Raw genomic sequence first — 17340 nt, forward strand, 5'->3', positions numbered from 1 at the left:
ATATCTTAACCCTACTGTTAGACCTACCTGAAAAACTAAAAAGCTATTTATTTAATTCGAAGGCCTGTCGTTATTTTTTTATTTGTGCTATCATTATTCATTTCTTTATTTGTTCTTATTTTATTACTGACTGCTTACTTGTCATTTTTTATTCAATTCAAAGTTTGAAATCAAGCTATCTCGTGCTACTGCACCACAATTACCCCGCTGTAAAATTAAAAAAACACTGAGAAAGACTTTGTGAGATAGCTAGTTATAATGGTAATTAAATAATGTTTACATATGAATAAAAGCCTACATTAAAATCCGTCATATAAATTGGTCTCTTCATTAGAAATTAGCCTACTGATTGCCACCATTGATGGACAACATTTGTTAATAATATTAAAAATATCTGTATGACATTATATTCTGCAGTTCTTCCCTGTTGTACCGAATATCTATACTTTTCAAATTATCATATCGAAGTTAGAAATTCAAATGTTGTGACAATTTATTTTGTAGGGTGCCACAAGTTTGTTAAAATTTCCAAAGGGTGCCGCGACTAAAGAAAGGTTGGGAACCACTGTCCTAAACTCCTGAAACATCGCAGGCTCATATTTTAAAGCAACCAATGCAATTTTGGAAAGAAATCAATGTGTGAAAATATTCAGATGTAACTCCCTTTTGTAATCGTTAACATTTTCATAAGTAAGTGTAACTTAATTACACCTTTCCCAGTAACTGTAACAGATTACGGTTACATTTATTTTGTAATTAAATTACGTAATTTACATTTAGTTATTTCGCTTTTATTCAAAGTGGTTAAAGTAGTCAATGTTTGAAGAGGATGAAAACCTTTCATCAAAGCTGTCCTGAGACACAAGAACGCGTCCTGGTTTTAGGACAGCTTTGAAGAGGGATGCGCCCTCACCTTCCTCCTCCTCCTCCTCCTCTTCCTCGCGGTCGCAGAGCGGGGGTCCGTCTCTCTGCTCGCTGCTGCTGCTGCTGCTGGGGTTCGAGGCGAGCACCAGAGGCCTGAAGATCTCCTCCATCGTGTCGAAGTGCTTGAAGCTGGAGCTGCTGCTCTGCCTCTTGGCTCTGTAGTAGATGGCCTTGAGCGTCTTCCAGCGGTGCTTGACCTGGTCGCAGGAGCGCGTGAAGCCGGCCTCCCGGTGCCTCGCGCGCACCCTCCGGAAGATCAGGCTGTTGCGGTGCTTGCGTCCGTCTCTGTAGCGCTCGATGTTCATCTGCTTCAGAGTCTGCAGGAGGAAATCCGTCTCCTCCTCGCTCCAGAAGTGCGTGCTCCTGCGACTGCTCGACATCTGGCGGATCCCGCGGACACAAGCGAAGGAATTCTGAATAAGAAACTCAATTCAGACTAACGCCATTCGTTGGATTCGGATTTCAGGAACGGACCGAACGGAAAGCGTGCGCTTCAGCCAATCACAGGGCTGCGCCCCGCCCCCTGGCTGCTGACAGCCCCGCTCTGATTGGTCGTACGCTGTGGGGTCGCAGTGTCATAGGTCAGGGAGGCTGTCAGTCAATGCTAGGCCCCGCCCCTCTGATGGCAATCGGATTATAGCGCTCACGTGACGCGTCTTTAATCCGACACAGAAACAGGAGAAACATAACCTCATATTTCTGCCATATTCTCCACATACAGAGGTTACGGTGGGGTTTCTACATTTATAAATGACAAAGTGTTGTCCAACTTTCTTCTTCTATACGAGCATGTAATATTTGGCTCTTTGAACTGAAATTAAGTTTACATGATCAGTCTCAGGATTATATACTAGTTAATCTCATATGCATCGTTGTAAACTCAGCAATCAGAAACCTCTTTTTTGTGCTATTTCAGGAATTAGATCATTATATGAGCACCATTGAGGAGAGTACAAAGGAAAAAAAAGCTGTACATTATTTGGTACATTTAGCAAGGCCTTTCATTATTTATTTATATTTATTTGTTGGTTTTATCTATACATGTATATCTCATAATAACAGTATATATATATATATAATACATTATAATGGGGGTTTTCAATTAATGAGTAAAATAAAGCTTGCGGTAAACATAACTTGACGATACTTTTACGTGTTGTTCTACAGCGTATATTAGACGCATTCATACCCAAAACACACATTTTGAGTGAGTTATGTTCGTTTTAGAAAACGTATGAGTTACTTTATACAAACTAAATAAAAGGTTATGTAAATTTTGGCAGGTTATTTTACATTCATTTCATGCATGCAAATTAATAAAGTGATGAATGGAAGTTGGGCAGTTCAATTAAGTATAGCATTTTTGTAATAGCTAAATGAAAATGGGCAGATGTGGGATCACAGAGAAATTAAATGTTTTTTTTTAATTATTATTACTCAAATGTGTATAACCACGGTTTTACTACAAACAGCATGCTTAAACTATGGTGAGTGTAGCTAACTGTTTTAACTGTAATAACCTTTTTTATTTGTTGCAAAACCATGTGTAATTTTCCTACGTTTTGTTACAAACAACTTTTACTGTTATTTTATAATGAAAAACAGTAGTAATATATTTATAATATTTATAGAAAGCATTCATTGTTAGAAAAGATCATTTATGCCATGTACTGTAAATGCTCTACAACTTTGAGGCATTAATTTTAACATATATACACCACATATTTTGACCATACTTTCTTCTTTCACAGCAGGAGCATATTTTCTGAGAGACACCAGGACTGCAGCTGACTGCTGCGGCAGCAGACATGGAAATGGACTTTTATGTATATATAAGTTGTCCAGCCGAACTGTTCACTTTTGTATTTGGGGGAAAAGATTATGAGGTGTTCTGCACAGAAATGGTTGATAAAGCAAAGTACACAATCTTCGCCAGATTTGAGGAAGAATGAGTCATCCTTCAGGATCATAAATAAAAAAATCAATCAATGATAAAAATACATAAAAAAAAATCAATAATAATTTAAGTGTCTCGATTAAAATGGTCTCATGATTATTTTAATATATATTGTATTGCCAGCCCATGTAGCACTCGTCTGACATTGCTCTCATTGCTGTGATATCGATTATAATAAATATGATACAAAAACTCATACAGCAACATTGTTGCCCCAATATCTTGAATTTTAGGGCATAACTGCATTTATGATCATATGTGTCAGCAGTCAACTATATGAAGTGTAAGATGACTGCAGGTCTGGGGGCGGGGCCAGTGCGTTAACTGCGTTAACATACTTTAATCACATTATTTTTCATAACTAATTAATTAAGTTAACGCGTTAAACTGACAGCCCTAGTTACGTTACTTTTTAAATCTGGACAGGGCTCGCTTGTTTGTTTTTAATATAAAAAGTTCTTCTTTTACAAACGCAAAAGCCCTTTCACACTAAAAGTGAAGTGAATCCGCCTCAGGCTGAAGGACATGTCATTTCTCGTCTGTACAGTAGAGGGCGCAGCATGAAAAGGAAGTTCAACACTATTCAGCAATAACACAAATGTGTGATTTTTGCTTAGTATGCTTGAATTGGATCATTGAAGGTCAGTAGCAAAGACATTGGTTAATAAAATGGCATTAAACACTCATAAAATATATTTGCCTTATTTAACATATTTAATTATTGCAGGTTTATATAATATTTGACAGTTTTTATTGATTGTGAGGAACACTGAATGTGTTTGTGTGCAGTGAGATGAGTAAACACATGTTGATATTTAGTCTAGAACTACAGTAAGATCATGTTCACACACAACGCTCTGCACTTACTCCTGATTTCTGTCACCATGGCAACACCAGAGCTGTCACTCAATACATGGAAACAAAGTAACTGCTGGTACTTATTTGAAAAAGTAACTCAGATATTTCCTTCTAATTTAAAAAGTGATGCATTACTTTACTAGTTACTTAAAAGTAATTTGATTACGTAACTGGCGTTACTTGTAATGTGTTCCCCCCCCGACACTGCTGTAATGATCTCAGTGATGAACCACTGTGCTCCTCGTGCAGGCTGAAGTCCACCGAGTACCTGGAGCTGCACTAAACTGCACGTGCCCATCAGAAACACCGCCACTGTGGTCATCCATCTGACCATGAGCCAGCTCTTCCTGGAGACCTTCCAGACGTATGTGAAGAGGAATGCGGTTTACAAGTGTCCGAGTGGACAGGTGAGCACTGAAACCATCGGGACACAGCACATCTCCAGATGAACACTTACTGCACTGAAGCAGCTCAGCTTTACTTGATTCTCCATCAATCATGTTTTAGAGTCTCAAATCTGATCCTCAGGATCTTTTGAGGAGCGTTTGTTTCCAGCAGCTTTACTTTCACTGTTCCTCAGCGGAGGAATGATCTTCACAAGCCTCCAGAACATCTCACATCTTCTGAGGAGCCTTTATTTCTTCAGCTCTCAATCACTGCATTATATGTTTGGAGCATTTCAGTCTCATCTTACTGAGACACATTACTGGAGATATAGAGCGACTGCTGATATTTAGATAATTTTATCTCCGTATCAGCTCTGCTGTTATAAAAGATCTCATTGATTTATATTACAAGCAGCAGAAGCAGAATTTCATCATACAAATATAAGCCTCTGCAGCAGAGTCATCTTTTTGCTCAGTTTGAGTCTCTGAATAAAATAGAGCTGTTTTTTCCTCCATATTCTCTCTGTATCAGACTATATGAGCCCTAAAAGCCTGATATGATACTGTTCCATTAAAAAAAAGAAACCTTTTTCCCGCCCTGGCTATTTGGTCTAAACATTTGGTCTGGTTGAGCGCATAAAAATCAGAAGCTGTATTCACAAAAAATATTGTAAGGCTAAAAATTGCTCCAAATGTGGAAATCACTCCTAACTTGAATTCTTGTAAATGTTTCATCTTACAAAGCGTTGTAAGGCTAAAACTAGCTCCTAAACCCAGGACTGCTTGGAAGTCCTACTGAGGATCCTAAAAGAAACTTAAAAACGATCAAAAGCACAGCTAAGTGTTTATACTGGAATATTACAACGACATCCACCTTTTACAGAGATACGGCCTGAATCACAGCTGTTTCCTCTTTGTCTTGTGTTTGGTGGTTCTGTATTATCCAGCGCTATATGTCTATTATTCTGCACTTGCACTGCTAAAGCTGCGGGCGGCGATGGAGGACAGTAGAGAAAAGCACAAGCCAACCACCTCTGTCAGCTGCCCTTCTGTGGGCATCACAAGCTGAAACACCTGCTTCACCGACCCGCCTGATGAGCAGACCCCTTACCAGCGCATATAGAGCATGTATAGAGTGCATCCGGGAACTATTCACAGCGCTTCACTTTTCCCACATTGTGCTGTTATCACACTTCACATTGGGACACAGCTACAGTCATGTTACAGCCTTATTCCAAAATGAAATACATTGAAAGAAGTTTGTTTGAAATCTTTGAAAATGTATTGAAAATGGATAGAAAAAGATGCGTTTTCTTGCATCTTATTCGTGTGTGTATTAGTGTATCTAGTGTACGATGTAGATCTGATTCGTGCAGCGTATTAGTGTGGACAAGGCCTCAGACAACATCAGCACCTGATTCTCTAGTGAAGGGCACTTTTCTTCATTCTTCTAATAAACTCCAGCATATCTGAAGCACACCAAGACAACAGTTTCTTTCTGTATTTGTGCATTTTCATTCAAATGATTATTTCTTATAATAGTGTTTTGTACACACATCTGGCTGTGTTTCTCTTTGCGGAAACATAAGCTCTGAACTCCCTGTTGAAAAAACCAGCATATGCTAATTAGGTATGTTTTGACGCTGGGATGCTGGTTTAAGCTGGTCATTTGCTGGTTTAAGCTGGTCCTATGCTGGTTTATGCTGGTCCTTCGCTGGTTTAAGCTGGTCCTATGCTGGTTTATGCTGGTCCTTCGCTGGTTTAAGCTGGTCCTATGCTGGTTTATGCTGGTCCTTCGCTGGTTTAAGCTGGTCCTATGCTGGTTTATGCTGGTCCTTCGCTGGTTTAAGCTGGTCCTATGCTGGTTTATGCTGGTCCTTCGCTGGTTTAAGCTGGTCCTATGCTGGTTTATGCTGGTCCTTCGCTGGTTTAAGCTGGTCCTATGCTGGTTTATGCTGGTCCTTCGCTGGTTTAAGCTGGTCCTATGCTGGTTTATGCTGGTCCTTCGCTGGTTTAAGCTGGTCCTATGCTGGTTTATGCTGGTCCTTCGCTGGTTTAAGCTGGTCCTATGCTGGTTTATGCTGGTCCTTCGCTGGTTTAAGCTGGTCCTATGCTGGTTTATGCTGGTCCTTCGCTGGTTTAAGCTGGTCCTATGCTGGTTTATGCTGGTCCTTCGCTGGTTTAAGCTGGTCCTATGCTGGTTTATGCTGGTCCTTCGCTGGTTTAAGCTGGTCCTATGCTGGTTTATGCTGGTCCTTCGCTGGTTTAAGCTGGTCCTATGCTGGTTTATGCTGGTCCTTCGCTGGTTTAAGCTGGTCCTATGCTGGTTTATGCTGGTCCTTCGCTGGTTTAAGCTGGTCCTATGCTGGTTTATGCTGGTCCTTCGCTGGTTTAAGCTGGTCCTATGCTGGTTTATGCTGGTCCTTCGCTGGTTTAAGCTGGTCCTATGCTGGTTTATGCTGGTCCTTCGCTGGTTTAAGCTGGTCCTATGCTGGTTTATGCTGGTCCTTCGCTGGTTTAAGCTGGTCCTATGCTGGTTTATGCTGGTCCTTCGCTGGTTTAAGCTGGTCCTATGCTGGTTTATGCTGGTCCTTCGCTGGTTTAAGCTGGTCCTATGCTGGTTTATGCTGGTCCTTCGCTGGTTTAAGCTGGTCCTATGCTGGTTTATGCTGGTCCTTCGCTGGTTTAAGCTGGTCCTATGCTGGTTTATGCTGGTCCTTCGCTGGTTTAAGCTGGTCCTATGCTGGTTTATGCTGGTCCTTCGCTGGTTTAAGCTGGTCCTATGCTGGTTTATGCTGGTCCTTCGCTGGTTTAAGCTGGTCCTATGCTGGTTTATGCTGGTCCTTCGCTGGTTTAAGCTGGTCCTATGCTGGTTTATGCTGGTCCTTCGCTGGTTTAAGCTGGTCCTATGCTGGTTTATGCTGGTCCTTCGCTGGTTTAAGCTGGTCCTATGCTGGTTTATGCTGGTCCTTCGCTGGTTTAAGCTGGTCCTATGCTGGTTTATGCTGGTCCTTCGCTGGTTTAAGCTGGTCCTATGCTGGTTTATGCTGGTCCTTCGCTGGTTTAAGCTGGTCCTATGCTGGTTTATGCTGGTCCTTCGCTGGTTTAAGCTGGTCCTATGCTGGTTTATGCTGGTCCTTCGCTGGTTTAAGCTGGTCCTATGCTGGTTTATGCTGGTCCTTCGCTGGTTTAAGCTGGTCCTATGCTGGTTTATGCTGGTCCTTCGCTGGTTTAAGCTGGTCCTATGCTGGTTTATGCTGGTCCTTCGCTGGTTTAAGCTGGTCCTATGCTGGTTTATGCTGGTCCTTCGCTGGTTTAAGCTGGTCCTATGCTGGTTTATGCTGGTCCTTCGCTGGTTTAAGCTGGTCCTATGCTGGTTTATGCTGGTCCTTCGCTGGTTTAAGCTGGTCCTATGCTGGTTTATGCTGGTCCTTCGCTGGTTTAAGCTGGTCCTATGCTGGTTTATGCTGGTCCTTCGCTGGTTTAAGCTGGTCCTATGCTGGTTTATGCTGGTCCTTCGCTGGTTTAAGCTGGTCCTATGCTGGTTTATGCTGGTCCTTCGCTGGTTTAAGCTGGTCCTATGCTGGTTTATGCTGGTCCTTCGCTGGTTTAAGCTGGTCCTATGCTGGTTTATGCTGGTCCTTCGCTGGTTTAAGCTGGTCCTATGCTGGTTTATGCTGGTCCTTCGCTGGTTTAAGCTGGTCCTATGCTGGTTTATGCTGGTCCTTCGCTGGTTTAAGCTGGTCCTATGCTGGTTTATGCTGGTCCTTCGCTGGTTTAAGCTGGTCCTATGCTGGTTTATGCTGGTCCTTCGCTGGTTTAAGCTGGTCCTATGCTGGTTTATGCTGGTCCTTCGCTGGTTTAAGCTGGTCCTATGCTGGTTTATGCTGGTCCTTCGCTGGTTTAAGCTGGTCCTATGCTGGTTTATGCTGGTCCTTCGCTGGTTTAAGCTGGTCCTATGCTGGTTTATGCTGGTCCTTCGCTGGTTTAAGCTGGTCCTATGCTGGTTTATGCTGGTCCTTCGCTGGTTTAAGCTGGTCCTATGCTGGTTTATGCTGGTCCTTCGCTGGTTTAAGCTGGTCCTATGCTGGTTTATGCTGGTCCTTCGCTGGTTTAAGCTGGTCCTATGCTGGTTTATGCTGGTCCTTCGCTGGTTTAAGCTGGTCCTATGCTGGTTTATGCTGGTCCTTCGCTGGTTTAAGCTGGTCCTATGCTGGTTTATGCTGGTCCTTCGCTGGTTTAAGCTGGTCCTATGCTGGTTTATGCTGGTCCTTCGCTGGTTTAAGCTGGTCCTATGCTGGTTTATGCTGGTCCTTCGCTGGTTTAAGCTGGTCCTATGCTGGTTTATGCTGGTCCTTCGCTGGTTTAAGCTGGTCCTATGCTGGTTTATGCTGGTCCTTTGCCAGCACATGACCAGCATAAACCAGCATCCCAGCGTCAAAACATACCTAACCGGCATATGCGTTTTTTTTCAACAGGGCTGTGTTGAATCTCTTCTTCAATAAATGCACAGCAGATCTGTTGTATCGAGCTGATTATTGAATAGAGTTTATAAACAATGTATATAATACGAGTTTGAATAAAACGACTGATATCTTTCATGATTTATAAGCGAGTCGTGTGCATGATGATGGTTTGTATGGAAGGTTTGTATTAATGTAGCACAGCTGAACAAAGACACACAGAGCGCTCTATTCTTAAAGCATTTATTTGGCTCGATTCCTTCATGTGACACACACATTACACTGTATATGCTGTTACAACCGAAACCCAAAAGAGGAGTTTGACGAGCATAACTGTTGAGTATATGGTGCTTCCTATAGTGCTTGATAATGAACAGTATTTAGGAACATGTACAGTACAGGAAATATACAGTCAAATTACACTATTACAAAGAAGAAGAAAACAGCTTTGAATTAAATTAAAATTCTCTGTTGTTAATGTACAGCACTGCAAGTGAAAGTACAGAAACGGACTCTGTCAGACATTTCAATACATTCATGATGTCTCACACACAACACGAGCCTGACGGCATTCAGAGCACATTAAGGCACGACTGAGAAAACTACTGAAGCACTCCAGAACACAGTTAGTGATGATACTGTTGTGTGTGAGATGCTCTGCTGCAAATCATCAGAATACTAATGCTCACACGTCTGTTCTCGAGTGCCAAATCAAGCCTATAAAACCCTCTGCGTGCCATTCTGAGTTGGATTGTTAATAAAAGAGTGAAATCAATAATGTGTGAAACTATAACAGCAGTTAAGCAAGTTAGTCTGTATGCGTGTGATGTAAAGTGCATGTGGTTCACAAGTATTGCATCTTCACAAGCACGTGTGTTTTGAGTGCAAATATAACATTTCAATGGACAGTTCAATCCATCTGATCCCAAACGCCACACCTCTGGCTTTTACAACTCTGATTTCCTACATTTCAACTTTCTTGAACTCTCTCTCCTACGATCATCTTCCACTCCCTTCTCTTTTCTTTGCTGAGAAACGACAGCATCACCTGCGTCACGAATCAGTCCTCCACAGACGCTCCGCACTTGCTATGATTTCCACACACAACCAAGCTTCAAACAATGAAAATGTTTCAGAACTGTCCTGTGACACTGAACTAATACTATGTGGCTACCAGCGAACACATGTTAAGTGACAGAAGTGTACTGAGCGTCTCTGGACGTCTCACACACACCGTACACTATCAGAGAGAGACGTACTGATGCATTTATTTCATGAATTCAAGTATGTGAATTATGTATTTGTGTTATATACACTTGAGCTCAGATGCATGACATGTACCTAAAGAATCGATAGTGAAGCCTGATTAAGCAGAACCAGCGGCCAAAACAAAGAGCAGAAAACACACTGTCATCTGTGAAATGTGCTCAACAACTGATTGAGAAATAGTGGCCGCAAAGACTGATGCCAATCAAAGGTGAGTTCTCAAACGTACAGAAGAAAAACAAAGCAAATGAATAGTGATGTTCAGACTGCAGACAAAGATCAATCATTTAATCTGCATGCTAAACACCTGTGTATAACCAGCAACTAAACAAACCTTTTATTTAGGGATGTCCCGATCAGGTCTTTCGTGCCACTGATCCGATCCGAGTCACTGAACACTGAGTATCCACCCAAACTAATCAGTTAAAAACACTTGATCGGCCCCAATCCCCATCCTTGAGATCGGCTCGGGACATCCTACTTTTATTTTTTATGTTTTTATTAGTTATGTTTGTGTTTTAGTACAGTGAGAGCTATAATAAACAAAACAAATAAGATAAACTGCCACTTGTTATAATTAAATGCGTTTACTTGGAAAGCCTGTGAAATTAAGCTGAATGTCTGCAGTTATCAGATGGTTTCAGTCATCAGTAATCAATCATTTCTATTCTGAATTGTCGACTACAGTATTTCCCTCGATAGATGCTACAATGTTTGACAGTTACTCTATTAGCTGTTAGTATCGGGTTCACCGTGTACCAGCCATGGTTATTATCATACAATAAAATAATCAGGTATTAGGGACAAAATATCAACATGACATGGTAATAAAAAGTTAAAATTGAAATGCAAAACAAGGTTTATGTTTTAAGCACAGATCAAGACAAATGCTGACACTGTCAGACACAACGCAATATATCACCTATTTTACATACAGTATGTATATAATATATCACTTCTATTCAAATGTTTACATGTGAATACAGAAAGTGGACAGATTGAATCTTGAAGGTTGGTCTGTGATATGGAGTGTGTACTTTCAGCAGCAGCAGCCTGTGAATGGAGACGATCACCAGCTGAAGAGAGTGCTCTGTCCTAACGTCATGAAGTAGATCTGACTGCTTCCACCCGACTGCACCGCCGCGAAAAACACCTGCACACACACACACACACACGCACGCACGCACGCACGCACGCACAAACACACACACATGTTCCATTTCTGTGCTTTCCATCATCTTATGATGCCTGTAATAATTCTTTGTTCTGTGAGAATAATCTGTAGAGAATTTCTGCATTTCTGAATGTGATATTACACAAGCGTATAGAGATGTTTTCTTACTTTATCGTTTCTCTCACACAGGAACTTGAGCTTCTGAGCCTTCTTGTGCATGAAGACTCCCTCTAGACTGCCCGTCTTGGCGGATCTCAGCTCGATGGCTTTCTCTCCCCATCCCATCACTTGATTCGACTGAAGATAAGCTGCAGATCAACAACAACATCACATCAGCCAGAGCCAGGAATAAACATCTCCAGCTGATTCAGTTCAGTAAAGCTCAGATGATCTGGAGCAAACAGGGGTTTCCATCATTGCTGTTCAACATCAGCAGATCTGAACAAGAATGAGTCTAGTTTATAGGGGTCATGAACTGAGAAACTAAAATTCCCTTGATCTTTTGACATATACGAGGTCACTGTACTTTAAAAACATTGTGTAAGTTTCAGAACTCAAAACTTTCTTGTTAGTCTAAAAACAGTTTATATTGAAGGCAGTCTACCAAAACGACAGGCTGTGGGAATGTTCAACTCAATGATGTAATAGTGTGGATAAGCACCGCTTCCACAGAAGATCAACGCCTGCTTCTACATCACTGCCTGTTTAGCCCCGCCCACCGAGTCTACGTCATGGCCTGTTTAGCCCCGCCCACTAATTGTACAGCACTGCCTGTTTAGCCCCGCCCACCGAGTCTACGTCATGGCCTGTTTAGCCCCGCCCACTAATTGTACAGCACTGCCTGTTTAGCCCCGCCCACCAAGTCTATGTCATGGCCTGTTTAGCCCCACCCACTAATTCTACATTGCTGTATTCTCGCATGTAGTGTTTATGAGAGAGACGAATGCACAGATCTATGCAGAAACCAAACGATAAAATGCTCTGAAGACAAGAAGATGCTGTGCAGAGCCAAGTTGAGGAAAAAAACTGTTTTTCATTGCTTTCCTTCTGATCCCAACATTAGGAAAGAGTGGATGAACTTTATTTTTAATAAAGATACAGACCGCGTCAGTAAGAACTCAGTTCTTTCTTAACTTCATTTTACTGCAAATTCGTTTACAAACAGGGCACAATTTGACAAGGGATTTTCAGAAAGATTGAAGCTAAAAGATGATGCTGTGTGACTGTATTGGATCCGACAGTAATGTCGCAACACACAAGTGTGAGGAACTGTTTTCATTATGTGATCACTATTGTTTTGTCTCTTCTTACAGATCGTTTGATATGTATTGAGTTATTTATGTGTTTTTGACATAAATCACAGCATCGTCCATCTGTGAGAAATGTAGGCTGTCAATCATACACAACTATTAGCCAATCACAGCAGTGGGCGTTTACTTCTGAGTCTACAATCCTCCACAGCTACTCAAACAGAGCGTTCTGATGAGGGGGGTTAAAAACTGGACAGAAAATAGCTTATTACTTCTAAATAATGATGTTCTTTGATGTAAAAATCTTGATAACATTATAAGTGGACCTCAGAGAACAGTACAAAAAAAACCAGAGGCAGTTCATGACTCCTTTTAAAAGCATGTGTGAAACCATTCCAATAGCATGGCAGGACATCAACCCATAACATAAGACATCATTACCAGGAAGTTCAATAAATAGTTCTATGTGAAAGATGTTTGTCTTACTCAGTGTTGTCTGTCCCTTTGCCAGTGTGCAATCCAAAACAATTGTAACCAAACAGCAAATGTTTGTCCAAAAAGCAAGCTTGACATGCGTTCCTTGCATGCTAATGTACAACCTCCATATCTGGGCCTGCCATTTTTTTGCTGTGATCATGGAAGAAACTTGAGTCCCTAATGAATAATTCTACCATCATGGAGTTGAAAGAACAGGGGTATGATACGGCATTGTCCCTTGAGGCCCCATCATTACCCACCAAGCCATGGAGAACAGCTTCGGCCTTGGTGGGTAAAGCTTATAGAGCAACAGGTCAAGCTGGTGCATGCCTGAACACGATGGCTTTGAGACCTAGATGAGGGCGAGGGAGTAGGCCCAGATGCAGTTTAAGAGCTGTGCTGGGCCACCACGGAGACGGCCAGAGCCATCAGCTGTTCTCTGGCAGCCCTGATGGTCTCTTGCTAAACTTGTCCAATATTAAGGAAAAGGACAAGTCCTTTTTGTTGGATGCCCCACTTTCTCCTCCTGGCCTCTTCAGGGATGCTGTCACCTCAGTTGTCAAGAGAGCTTTTAGGAGTCAAAAAAATCTCTTATCTTCCTCGCCGAGCTCAGGTCTCAACCAGCTCCTCATACAGGGCGCAGCATAAATAGAGTGTCGCCTCGCAAGAATGGGGTCGGGGCGGCGCTCTCAGCCAAAGCCTGGTAAGGGGAAGAAGAACCTGAGGACCGTCATCCTCTCTAAGAAGGCCAGGAGCATCAGTCCTCTGAGGGCAGGCTGTTCCGGGGTGAAGTGGTTTACACCTTAGCATATGGTGCCCACTTCTCCTCTGTGCCTTCAGGGGACTGTTCTGCCAACCCGCCGCTTCTGGTGCTTCAGGACAGCGTTTTCCTAGCTCAATCCTTCACCCTCGCCCGTAGATGCAGAAACTAAGGGTTTGGCCCCTGAGGGGCCCCATTCATAGATTCCAGTCTCTCAACTGAGGTTGTTGAGACCATACTTCACTCCAGAGCTCCCTCCACGAGGAACTCGTGCTCCCTCAAGTGGAGTATTTTCCCTTCATGTTGCAGAACAGTGTACAGTACAGTGCTGGAGCTCCTGCAGGATCGGTTATCTTAGTAACGTCTCTTAAGAGAGTAAAAAAAAAAATACTTAAAAAAAAAGTATTAACTTTTAATATTAACTTATTTTTTTATTATTTTATTATTAGCTTCTATATTATTCAAGACACATTACTTTAGCTGGTGTGTTTGTTTGCCTTTACTCCGTGTGTGGTACACTTCATATAGAGACACTGCTGAGGGAATGGAGATGCAGTGAATGTTCTCGTCTGTTATTCAAACAGAGAAAGAGAAATAATCAGATCTTATGGCTCTCACTGGATTGCCTTCTGTTTCATCACGCATCACGTGCCATGAGTACAGGCCTGCTCACACCGAGAACAATAATGATATTAGCTTCACGTTTGATCGGAGCGCATGCTTCAGTTGCGTTCTCAGAAGATAAATGCATGACTTCAGCTCTGAAAGCAATGCCAAAGATATTGTTCCAGTTGTGATGTGGATTTTTGGAAACTTCAGAGTCTTTATTGTGATCAGCCTCATCCAGAGCTGAAGAACGGTGACGGCTTTTCTCCACTCCATCTGCTGCTGTGTAGGAAGTGAGGTGACTCATCCATCCAAATGACTTGTTTTGCTTTTTCACATTTAGAGTCTCATGCACATCAGTCATTACAAGAACTTCCTTAATATGATTGCAGCTCTTGAGGAGTAACATAGCTCTCGAGCTCAGATACATAAGACAATCAGATCCATACTGCACACTGAACAGATAATCACTGTATGTTATGTGCATCATGTGAGTGAGCGTGTGTGTGTGTGTGTGTGTGTGTGTGGAGTGCTGGAGCTCACCCACAGAGGCGGGCATCTCCCCCCACTGCAGCACCGTCTCCCTGGTGATGCGGCCATAGGTGTCAATATAGATGCCCTCGTCCTCGTAACACAGCAACAGCTCCATCCCACTGCTGCTGGGGAGGATGATGATGGCATGCGGCCGAATCACACCTTGGATCTGAAACACACAGGCATTCTGTTATAAAGAGATTAACAGTAACTGCCTTAATAAATCCAGTCTGTGTCAGCAAATAGAATTCACAGATATGACACTCTACTGTACTGCTTATGCTATGGAGTCACATCACCCATAGTTCCTCTCAAGTACATTTACATTTAACAGCAGGTCACCTGGTCATTACATGAAAGTAGTATTTTCATGTTAAAGTTGTAAATTATATAAAGTGGTATATTATTAGAGAAAAATGTATACTAATGCACTAATAAATGTTAATAAAATATGCACTAATACTATGTATAGTTGAGACATCTTACATTTATGCTTTATAATAAAATCAATTAAATTATGTTTTTAAACAAAGGGGCACATATAACAAAATTATTAGAGAAGCAAAATTTGGAAATTGGAAAGACAAGCACTTGTCTGAAACACATCGTTATAAATAACATACAGCTACATTAGCCTGTAAATTTGATACGAATCCAAGTCAGAGTTTGCATCTTTAAAAAAAAAAAAGGGTGGTATAAACAAGTTTTGTGGGTAAAAACAATATGAGGTAAATCAGACAAAAAGGTCATTAATAAAATGTATCCTTCAGGCTCACTGCATAATAAATTGCTGAGATACAGAAACTTGCAGACACAAATTGTTCTTTATTACAAACATACAGCAGTCAACCATTTACAAGTGCAGCCTTGGGCTACGTCTACATTAATCCGGATAACGGTGTTTTCATTTTAAAACACTGTCCGTCCACGCTAGCGTTTTCAAGCATTTTCCAAAAGTTTCTCATCCACACTGAAACGTCAGGAAATGTTACATTTGCTTTACTGCACATGCGTAAAGCCTCAAAAAAGCTCACTGAGACAATACAGAACAGACATGATACGTTTTCATGCAATTCTTCTGGCAGGATCATTTTATTTAGGAAAATATCTAATTCACCGACGCATTCAGGCTGCACGCACTTCTGATTGTATGTCTGATCTAAATCACAACTGCCCTCATGTTTTGCCGCAAACAGCAATCAGAAGTAAATTTTCTGTCATCTTTGTAGGACTGTGATATGAAGAGTCACGGTGTAATGTAACACATCTGTAGCAACAGTGTGAAAGTGAATAGCACATAACAGGAACAATACCGGTATAAACATAGATATCTATTGGTACAATATGTGTCACATGACTCCATTTTCACAGTCCACACTACAGCACAAAAACTGCGTTTTCAAATTTATCCACTTTAAAGAGCGTTTTCAAAAAGCTTAATTTTCTTTGACAAAAATGCAATCTCAGTGTGGATGGAAGGCCAAAACGGAGTGAAAAATATGCGTTTTCAGATGAAAACGTATTAGTGTGGACAAGGTCTTGGAAGCCATAAATGTAACCTGTCTAATAATGCATATAGTAAGTCAATATCAGAGTTCTGTGTTATCTGGTGGTCCCATGCCTGGTAGTCCCAAGTACAGTGTACCCACATCCAGTGGTCCTGGAGGTCCCAGATCTGGTGGTCCCAGGTCTTGTGACCCTGGAGGTCCCAGGTCTGGTGGTCCATGAGGTTCCAGGTCTTGTGGCCCAGCTCTGATGGTCCCAGAGGTCCCAGGTCTGGTGGTACTATAGGTCCCAAGTCTTTGGGTCCTGGACGTCCCAGATCTTGTGGTCCCGGAGGTCCCAAGTCTTGTAGCCCCGGAGGTCCCAGGTCTGGTGGTCCTGGAGGTCCCGGGTCTTGTGGCCCATGAGGTCCCAGATCTGGTGGTCCCAGGTCTTGTGACCCTGGAGGTCCCAGGTCTGGTGGTCCCGGAGGTTCCAGGTCTTGTGGCCCCGGAGGTCCCAGCTCTGATGGTCCCAGAGGTCCCAGGTCTGGTGGTACTATAGGTCCCAGATCTGGAGGTCCCGGGTCTTGTGGCCCCTGAGGTCCCAGGTCTGAGGGTCCTGGAGGTCCCTGGTCTTGTGGCCCCGGAGGTCCCAGGTCTGGTAGTCCCAGAGGTCCCAAGTCTTGTGGTCCTGGAGATCCCATTTCTGGTGGCACCGGAGGTCCCAGGTCTGGTGGTCCTGGAGGTCCCAAGTCTTGTGGTCCTGGAGATCCCATGTCTGGTGGCCCCGGAGGTCCCAGGTCTGGTGGCCCCGGAGGGCCTTCCAATATACTCAGTGCTTCCAATGAAGGCTGCCGATGTCCCGAGTGCGTGGGCCGCACACACTTCCCTGTCTGACACCTTCGGCACAGAGGTGACAGTGTCCCTGCCATAAAGGCAATGGCATCTGCCCTCAAACTCTCTGGCCTAGCTGGGAAGGCAGTCCCAGAGTCCACTCCAGCCTCGGAGCCACCCTGCTCCACCATCTTCTGCTCTGACATGGTCTCCATTTCCACTGGCTCTGCCTCGATCCATTGCTCCACTGTGCTGTCCAGGTCTTTTCCACTTCATGGTCCTGTCCTGTCCCTCTATCCCTCTCTTTAGTCCTCCTCAGCTCCACCACCATCCTGGATTTTTTTTTTTTTTTTTTTTTTTTTCATGG

General features: G+C 42.7%; 2 protein-coding genes across 2 annotated transcripts in view; both read right to left on the reverse strand.

The window, feature by feature from the left end:
• The window catches only part of LOC107677006 (uncharacterized), a 9735-nt gene extending 8353 nt beyond the window's left edge, over nt 1-1382 (reverse strand). The window contains exon 1 of the mRNA XM_016471782.1: nt 914-1382. Coding sequence (XP_016327268.1) covers nt 914-1304 — 391 coding nt within the window. The 5' untranslated portion in view covers nt 1305-1382. The remainder of the gene's footprint in view (nt 1-913) is intronic.
• A 7950-nt stretch (nt 1383-9332) lies between these two features.
• The window catches only part of LOC107677007 (mitogen-activated protein kinase kinase kinase kinase 4-like), a 65156-nt gene continuing 57148 nt past the window's right edge, over nt 9333-17340 (reverse strand). The window contains exons 30-32 of the mRNA XM_016471783.1: nt 14665-14824; nt 11197-11336; nt 9333-11007 (exon numbers count right to left, since the gene is read on the reverse strand). Of these exons, the coding sequence (XP_016327269.1) occupies nt 10924-11007; nt 11197-11336; nt 14665-14824 (384 nt within the window). The 3' untranslated portion in view covers nt 9333-10923. The remainder of the gene's footprint in view (nt 11008-11196; nt 11337-14664; nt 14825-17340) is intronic.

Source organism: Sinocyclocheilus anshuiensis, unplaced genomic scaffold, assembly GCF_001515605.1.
Source record: "Sinocyclocheilus anshuiensis isolate Anshui unplaced genomic scaffold, SAMN03320099.WGS_v1.1 scaffold608, whole genome shotgun sequence".
Classification (NCBI taxonomy): Eukaryota; Metazoa; Chordata; class Actinopteri; order Cypriniformes; family Cyprinidae; genus Sinocyclocheilus; species Sinocyclocheilus anshuiensis.